This window comes from Octopus bimaculoides, chromosome 9, assembly GCF_046866305.1.
Source record: "Octopus bimaculoides isolate indiv1 chromosome 9, ASM4686630v1, whole genome shotgun sequence".
Taxonomy (NCBI): Eukaryota; Metazoa; Mollusca; class Cephalopoda; order Octopoda; family Octopodidae; genus Octopus; species Octopus bimaculoides.
Genome location: NC_142936.1, coordinates 35,504,304 through 35,513,428, shown reverse-complemented (window position 1 = coordinate 35,513,428; position 9,125 = coordinate 35,504,304). Strand labels below are relative to the sequence as shown.

Genomic DNA, 9,125 nt, shown 5'->3' with positions numbered 1-9,125 from the left:
CTGAGTAAGAATGTAGTATTGATGGAAGTGATCTTATATCAGGCATTGAGATGTTAGACTATGATAAGACAAGAACAGACGTCTTATTGAAGAGGAAATACATGGCTTCCAAAGGTGGAAACAGAGAAGAAAGATGGTGAGGGTGTACTCTCAAAATACAATATGAGATAGAAATAGGAATGAAGGATCAGAAAGGGTGGGTAATATATAAAGTTATTAAAAGAAACATTGATATATAATTTATAGATTTTAATAAAATTTAAATATAAAATATCTATATTCAGAAACATGACAAAGAAAAAAAAAAAAAATTGTTTGGTCAGTTTAAATTTGTGAGCAAAATGCAGCACCTATAATGGTTATTGCAAAATGTTTGAATAACATTGCAGTCATTAAAAGTCACTGCTGTAATTCAATACTTAGAAACTGTTCTTTCAGAAGTAAAATCATTAAGACAGGATATGGAAGATGAAATAAAAACAGCAATGGCCCATTAACCAGTATTAAGTTTTCATCATTCAATCCGGGCTCAGCTACAAAGCAGAGAAAATGGTTTTCAGCCTCCTATTCACACAAAGAGAGTGTTTATTGGTTGATATTTGGTTGATTAGAAACCTGCTGTAAAACACCAACCACAAGTCCTTTCAAAATCTGGAAAAAAAAATGAAATAAAATATATTACAGGATTGTGTGGGTATATCAAGATGTAATTGATACACCAACAAAATTTAAAAAAAAAAATTTATGTGATAACACAGAGTTATACAAATAACATATTGATACAAATTGTTAAAAAAGAATCATGGCAACAGGATCCAATCTGGTATATATTCTATTGATTTCTGTTCATATACCAGTAAATTTCAGCTATATACACACACATGCATATGCATATATATTTCTTTATGCCAGCACACAAAGCTGGCATGAATTGAATGGAGCAGCCTAGTCATTTCATGTATAGTTACTGCTCTCTGAGAAGGAACAGGGGAAAACATCTAGCTTGTATTATAATATACTCCTACTACAAGCACAACGACAGCAGCAGCAACATTGTCATCATCTGTCTGTCTTTTTGTTTTCAAATAAAGAATTATTTTCCCATAGCCAGACGTTTTCACGGAAGTTTGGAAACAATGGACTCTGCTTGTAAAATGGTCACACTCATTTGTAGCTATCACACATCAAGACAAGGAAACAGTAACATGCACAAATGTGTGTGTTACTGTCTCCTTGGCGAAAGTGGGTAATGAGCCCTTTCAATGAACTTCCAAAACGTTTCTGTCACCCAAATTTCATTGACAGGACTTTGGTCAACCCAAAACTATGATAAAATACATTTGCTTATGATACAGTACAGAGATGGTGGAGAGGTACAAACTCCTAAAGCAGATAGTGGTGAAGCTGAACTTCTGAACTATGAAGCTATACCTACCACTTGTGAGAATGCCACAAAAACAAGGGGAGGGGGGATGGAGAGAGAGAGAGAGAGAGATTAGCCTTACCTTAGGTTTGCAATATGCTTCTAACCAACTTATCACACATGTTGAAAGTTCAGTAAAGTTACTAACTGACACTGCTGATACAAAAGACTGGAATAAGGAGTCCATAATCTGCTTGAACTAAAATTTTAAGAGTAAAGAAACAAAATAAAAATAATGAACAAATCATAAAATTAGAACAAAAATATTGTAAGGAAAATGGTAAAACACATTGTGTGTGTGTGTGTGCGTGTATATATTTCTGTGTGACTGAGTGCATGTGTCTGAGACTAGTATGTAGCTTTGTGTGTGTATATGAAGATATGACTGGTTAGTAGCAGTTAAAAAGTTTAGGTCAGGTGGCTAAGTGATGTATGTGTGTGAGTGTATGTGCATGCATGTGTGTGTGTGTGTGTGCACAGGTATGGCTGTGTGGTTAAGAAGTTTGCTTCTCAACCACATGGTTTCTGGTTTAGTCCCACTGTGTGACACATTGGCAAGTGTTTTTTATTATAGCCCTGGGCCAACTAAAACCTTCTGTGTAGATTTGGCAGATGAAAACTAAAAGCAGTCCATCCGAAGGACATCCAGCATGTGTGTGTACCCTTATCCTGACATCATGTAAAGGTTGTAAATGAACATCACTATTCTACAAGTAGTGTCATTTGTTTCTGATCTTCCATGAGAAACATGTATAGCCATGAGAATATTGCTTTGCTTGAAAACAGTTAAGGGTTGTAGAATATCTGTCTCAACATATTCCATCTGATCTATGTAACCAAAGAAAAGTGGATGCTAAATAATGATGATGATGATGAATAATGATTTAATTTGTTAATACAGCCACATTGTTTTCTAAGTTCAACATAGAAAATTACTTTTAAAACTAGACAATTTAAGCAACATACAAGTAAACTTTAATCTAAACTAGCTATGTTCATCATTGAATTCTAAAAGATGCCAACAGTTTCAAGTTTGACTTTTGTCTCTTTTAATGGATTAATCAGAAGAACAGCATCCACAATCCTTTTTAGGGCCTTCAGAATTTGATGAAAGGGAAGAAGTTATCCTGAGTCCACAAGTATGGCCTAAAAACTTGAATAGTGTACCTTTGCTACAGGTATCCAAGGACCAGGTGCCGATGTTTATCCAATGATTTAACCTCTTACTTAGCATATTTTCAAGAAATATACTGCTTTTTTGTTTCAGTTAATTTTGAAAGTTTTTATTATATAACCACTCTGCAGGGTGGTTGGTGTTAGGAAGGGCATTCAGCCATAAAACCCATGCCAAAACAGACACAGAAGCCTGGTGTAGTCTTCTACTTGGCTGGCTCTTGTCAAACTGTCCAACCCATGCCAACATGGAAGGCAGACGTTAAATGATCATAAGATGATGAGCAGTCTCAGGTGGTTTGGCATCAAAAGGGTAAAATTTATTATCCAAGGACTGTCAACTAAATTTCAGTCACAAGGTGTTGGACAAACCTGAATTTATGGTAGAAGACACTTGATTAAAGTTACCATGCAGTGAGATTTAACATATAATTATCTAGCTGTGCTTCATGGTTCAATCAAAATGATCAGGAACTGTGTAAAGAACAAGTTTCCACTGGTATTGCAATGATGCAATAGGCTATGAGACATTTTCCTGTAACACACTCAATACCAAAGAAAATTTACTCACTACTTGAAATTTGACTTCGTCAGAAACCTGATTTTGTCCTGCAAGAGGTGTGTTTTGGTGAGATTTCAAAATTTGTTCATAGTTGCTAGAAATCAAATATATTTAACAATTAAAGTTGAAAATAGACAGCCTAAAAATACCAATTATAGTGCATAAACAATTCTAATATTAAACATATTCTTATGTTTGATATCTCTTAAGCATTCATCCTAGCGTTTATTAAACAGATCAATGAAATTTTGTTATCATCATCATAATCTTTCTCAAATTTCATTCATTCTAGAATAGACAACCTTTCCAAGTACATCTTCAATATTTACATATTTAGAAAAGAAAAGAAAGGCTGACGCTTAATTTCATGTAACTTTGATACTGTTCTATACATTACTTAGAGGAAACATTTTGCTTTCATCTTTCTACCACATAGATTTGGAGCAGACTCATTATAACTACATAGCTGTTTTGTAAGTCTAAAATATTTTAAAATTGGAAATAAAAAGATTGCTACTTACGCTTTCATAATCTTCAAAGCCATAACTTCTTTTCTGAGAGTATCAAGAGCCAGCTCCTGTTTAGATTTCTGATCCACCAAGAAGCTAATATATTCTATGGCTGAATAAGTAAAAATAATAAAATCATTAAAAATAGTTTAGTTCTAATGCATGTATTATATCTAAAGAATTGAATAAAGTTTGTTTCTATTACATTCACCATTATCATCAAGATTGTTTCATTGTGATTATTTTAACCCTGTGACAATGGTTTCTTTTTATCAACCAACTAGGTTGCATTGACAGTAATCATCTTGGCTGAGATCAGCAATTAGCACACAACAATGGTTTGGCATATATTTATGTTAATCACTTTAGCCTGTTTATGGTGGTGATTCATTCGGTTGCCTGCCTGCAGCAACGGTAATTGTGCCAATTGAGCTCAGCACTCAGTGCAAGAGAACATTTGGTGTATATTTATGTCAACCACTTTAGTGCAAGTATTGTTTATTTACTTCAACTATATCCTTGTTTAGGACGTTCATATAGTATTATTCCTGAATTATAGTATTATTCCTGAATAAGATCACTTGACAGTACAAGTCAGATCAACTTCAAGTATTTACAATCACATGAATTCAAAAATTGACTTTGATGTGGTAGAGTTCAAAACAGGGTACCACACATAGTGACATATCATATTGTGAACAATAGTATCTAGTTTCCTTATGTTTCCATTTTGCTTTACAAACTGTGCATCTCTTTGAAACATTTGTCTTCTTGGCGGTGGGGGAAAACAGTCGTGGAAAATGTCCACATCCCTTTACCATGTGATGAGGAGAGAGTCCAGCACAAGGACATTCACGCATTCTATACTTTGGCAGGTCTGATGCTTCTATCATTTCAGGGAACAATAGATTCCTAAATATCAATCCATTCCCCACACAGCCAAGCACCTACCAAATCTAATGTGAGTTCATGACACACATGTCAACTACATACAAAAAAATTTTTTTGTAACATTTCACAAATTTTCTCACCGATTTGTGTGTTGTCACAAGCTGATCTGAGTGACCAACCCTGCCTATCCCTTCATTGTATGAAACAACTACACTTGGTTTCATTATGGCATTACTGTCAGCATCTTGTTTCCTAGTGTCCTTCACGCTTGCAGAATGCATTGTGGATAACATAAGACATTTTTCTTGTCATGTCACAATCAGTGCATCAGTACACTGTTTCCCCCTATCAAAGTTTTATCTCGTGAAGATCAGGCAGCATGTTTTTCTTGTGCATCCTCAGTCACACAGGCATTAGCCCTCCTCACCTGCAACTGCAGGAAGAGGTCTGTACTGGAAAACCAGTTATCCATATAAATATTGTAACAAGTTTTCATTCAGCAACAACACATCAGTTGAAACTTGAGTAGACACTGGAAGATCCAATCTGTCCTGACCAGTGTAGATTTTGTAATTCCATGTGTACGCACAGGCTCTGCTAGTTGACTGGCATACTTTATAAACCTTCATTCCAAAGCAGGCATGTTTGGTCGGGTTGTATTTTTTGAATCAGAGCCTTTCCTTGGATTTCCACAAACTCTCATCCATGCAAATGTCCTGTGTGGGGACATACACCATTCTAAAATTTTCAATCACTTTGTCAACAATAGGATGTATTTTGCGCAGCCTGTCATCCTGGTTCTCACTTGAGTTGAAATGTAGATTTTAAAGAAGCACCAAAAATCCATCACATGGCATTGTTTCCAGAAAAAAAGGTGTCGATGTGGCTGGATCCTGATTCCAATATGACACCAGGATTGGTTTCTTCATGATGCCCATCAGTATCAGCAGGGCAAGCAGAACTTTGATTTTGTCCGGTGGTTGGAAACCAATCACTGCCATGCCCAGGTCTGACATGCTGGGGATGGTTTTCAGCTTAGTCATTCGTTTCGTCTGCTATATATTGGAACATTTCATCTATCAAAAACTCGTGGAAGATTTTCAATGGAGAACTTCCATGTTCAAGGCTTGCCTTTATGCCAGGCATACCAGTAAACCCATGCTATCAGACGAAATTGTCTCTCACTCACCACATGACATTTTGTTATCCAGAGCCATTCACTGCTGCTCGCCTGTACATTTGATTCACCAGAATATTATCATTGCTATCGGAATCACCTGATTCTGAACTGTGAAAATACTCACTCTCCAAGTCATCATCTGAACCAGAAGAAACAACTGGTGAGGTGGTGTAGCTTGCTGTAGCTTAGCGCGACAACCGTAAATTCACTGAAACAGGACACAACAATAAAGGTGACAGAGCCAGAGTGGTAGGACCAGCCTATCAGGTGGTAAATATTTACATCAAACATCTAATTGGCCTATCAGTTGGCAAGTGGGTCGGTACTAACTCAGGCAACAGGTTGTAAGTCAGGCAGTATACAATTACATTGACCAATTTAAAGCATGTACATTGCATGCATAAATTTATGTCACCCATTTTAAAAGGGTTAACATCCACTTATCAATATTTGTACAAGTCAGACGGAGTTTATTGAGGCAGAAGTTCTACAGCCGGATGCTCTTCTTGTTGCCAGACATAATCTTGCAGAATAATGGAACTGAATTATACAGCTTGTGTGACAGTGATAATCATTTACAACTATCAAGTGATGTCAAGACAATAAGACAAAAAACACATAAATACACACACAACAGATTTCTTTCAGTTTCTATCTACCAAATCCAGTCACAAGCTATAGTTGAAGACACTTGCCCAAAGTATCATGCAACAGGACTGAACCAAAATCCATGTGGTTGGGATGCAAACTTTTTAACCACACAACCATGCCTACACCTTGAAATAACTAAAAGGTTACAGACACTGCCTTTTCCAGCCAGACTAAATGGTAAATTAAGTTTAATGCCTGGTAGTATTTAGTAAGTGGAATAGTTCCCAAAAAAGTGACATAGCCAATTGTTAAATTAAGAACCAGACTAAGTACTGAGGTCAGTACAAATCTTTTAAAAGTATTAAAGATGCTCCAGTATGGCCCCAGTCAAATGACTGAAACCAGTAAAAGAGCATAATTATTTCAAATTTTTGCCACAAGGGCAGCTTGGGGGAGGTGGGGATGAGTGATGAGGTGTCATGTTGGACCCTCAAGATACAAGGTGGGTAGAAGTGAGTGGGGACAGAAGAACCAGGAATGTGGGAACGTGGATGTTGAGGTGTATTGGGGAGTGAAAGATGAAGAATTGGTGATGAGAGGAGTAGTAGGCAACAACTGTCAAATTTGAGTAGGGCTGAAGAGTAGACATGGTGGATATGGGGTGGGAGATTGCCAATGCAGCATGAATTGGGGGAGGTAGGAGGAGTAGACAACAGATGGTAGAAAAAGAGGAGAGTAACAGAGGAGTAATGATGAAAGAGTAAAAAAACAAAAGACAGGAAATGACATGTGATTGGGTGCATTGCAGGAGTTGAGAGTGGGAGAGGCAGGCATAGTGCATGAGGAGAGTGAGAGGCATATGGTGATAGAATATATGTATCTACACCATTGCTGGGGTAATAATATATTCTAACCTTCCACCTTTAACTAATGTGCTAAGACTGAAAAGAAAAACAAATCATTCAGCAAATGTTAAAACCAGCTCACATTTTTGCAAAACTGATGCCTTGCTAAGTTTCTGAGATCCCAAACTGTCAGGTTGTTGGCATTTTGGCACTATCGTCTGTAAGTCATCGTAACCTTTCTGCAAAACAAAGAAAATGATTTTCAATACACTTTATATAACAAGAAAATCATTTCAAATTACAAAAATATCATTTAAAACATAGGCATCTCAAAATAACTTACACAAAAATCTGAATTGCATTATATAACACAACAGTTGTTATCCAAAAGGGTGGTGGTTTGGATCCATCCAAGGACATTATGAATACCTAAGGTAGGAGCATTAGTTCACCAGACAAAGTGCATAACAGCATTTACTCTCACTTTTTACATTCTGAGCTTAAATCCTGCCAAAATCAACTTTGCCTTTCGTTCTTTCAGGATTGACAAAATGTACCAGTCAAGTACTACGGAGACCCCCTTCGGTCACGAATGACCATGGGATTGCACCTAGAAAGTTACCCTCCAAGGCATAAGTCTGGAAGACCAGCAGTTGCTCATACATACCAGCCTCCCCTCTCCATGCCACTGATGTCATCCAAGGGAAAGGCAAAGGCCGATACAGCTTGGCACCTGTGACATCGCAACTCATTTCTACAGCTGAGTGAACTGGAGCAACATGAAATAAAGTGTCTTGCTCAAGAACACAACACACAGCCCAGTCCAGGATTTGAACTCCCAACCTGACAGTCGTGAGTTCAACGCTCTAACCACTGAGCCATGCGCCATCACTAGTCAGGTACTGGGGTTGATATAACTGACTTGCCCACTCCATAAAATTTACCTGAGACAATTCCACAGCATGTTTCTTTCTAACAGTATATATATCTTTAGTGTGGTGATATGTTTTGGAACATATATATATATATATATATATATATATATATAAAGAAAAGAAAATATAAAGAGGTGTGTATTAATGTGCCATGAAAAGAAAAGACAAGCATTTCAAGTCAGACTTTTAGCAGGAGTCTCTACTTCTCATGGCACACTTAACATAAGACCTGACTTGCTTAAATTTAATTTCCACTGATAAGGACCATTGCTCACCTACCAATTCTAATCACTACCATTTCATTTTACCATATTCTTTTTCAGACTTACACAAAAAAAAAAAAGGAAAAGAAATGAAAATAAATTACTTTGATAGCATCTCTGCGCTTCTGTTCAGCTTGTGTGTGAGCTTCTCGTCTGCGATCTTTATAACTCATCATAGTAGTACGGCTGTCACTATCTTCATCATCTGAAAATTGTTTGAAATTCCAAGTAAATGCAAAATCTTATTACCAACATATATATATATATATATATATATATATATATAGATATGCAGGGCAGGGAATCGTCAATTAGTAATAAAATTAATAATTAACAATTTTGCCGGGTAAATATATTTTGCCTATATATTTATGATATATATATATATATATATATATATATATGTATATATATATATATATATATATATATATATATATATATATATATATATATATTCTTTTACTTGACTGTAGCCATGCTGGAGCACCACCTTTAGTTGAGAAAATCAACCCCAGGGCTTGTTCTTTGTAACCCTAGTACTTATTCTATCGGTCACATTTGCCCAACTTCTAAGTTATGGGGACATAAACACACCAGCATCGGTTGTCAAACGATGTTGGGGGGACAAACACAAACACATACATATACGATGGGCTTCTTTCAGTTTCCATCTACTAAATCCACTCACAAGGCTTTGATCAGCCCAAGGCTATTATAGTAGAAGGCACTTGGCCAAGTTGCCACACTGGG

The 9,125-nt window shown here is 36.4% G+C and overlaps 1 protein-coding gene across 1 annotated transcript in view; it reads right to left on the bottom strand.

The window, feature by feature from the left end:
- Positions 1-234: 234 nt before the first annotated feature.
- The window catches only part of LOC128248719 (max-like protein X), a 31,381-nt gene continuing 22,490 nt past the window's right edge, over positions 235-9,125 (bottom strand). The window contains exons 5-10 of the mRNA XM_089357424.1: positions 8,477-8,577; positions 7,317-7,413; positions 3,680-3,779; positions 3,168-3,252; positions 1,506-1,622; positions 235-651 (exon numbers count right to left, since the gene is read on the bottom strand). Of these exons, the coding sequence (XP_089213550.1) occupies positions 586-651; positions 1,506-1,622; positions 3,168-3,252; positions 3,680-3,779; positions 7,317-7,413; positions 8,477-8,577 (566 nt within the window). The 3' untranslated portion in view covers positions 235-585. The remainder of the gene's footprint in view (positions 652-1,505; positions 1,623-3,167; positions 3,253-3,679; positions 3,780-7,316; positions 7,414-8,476; positions 8,578-9,125) is intronic.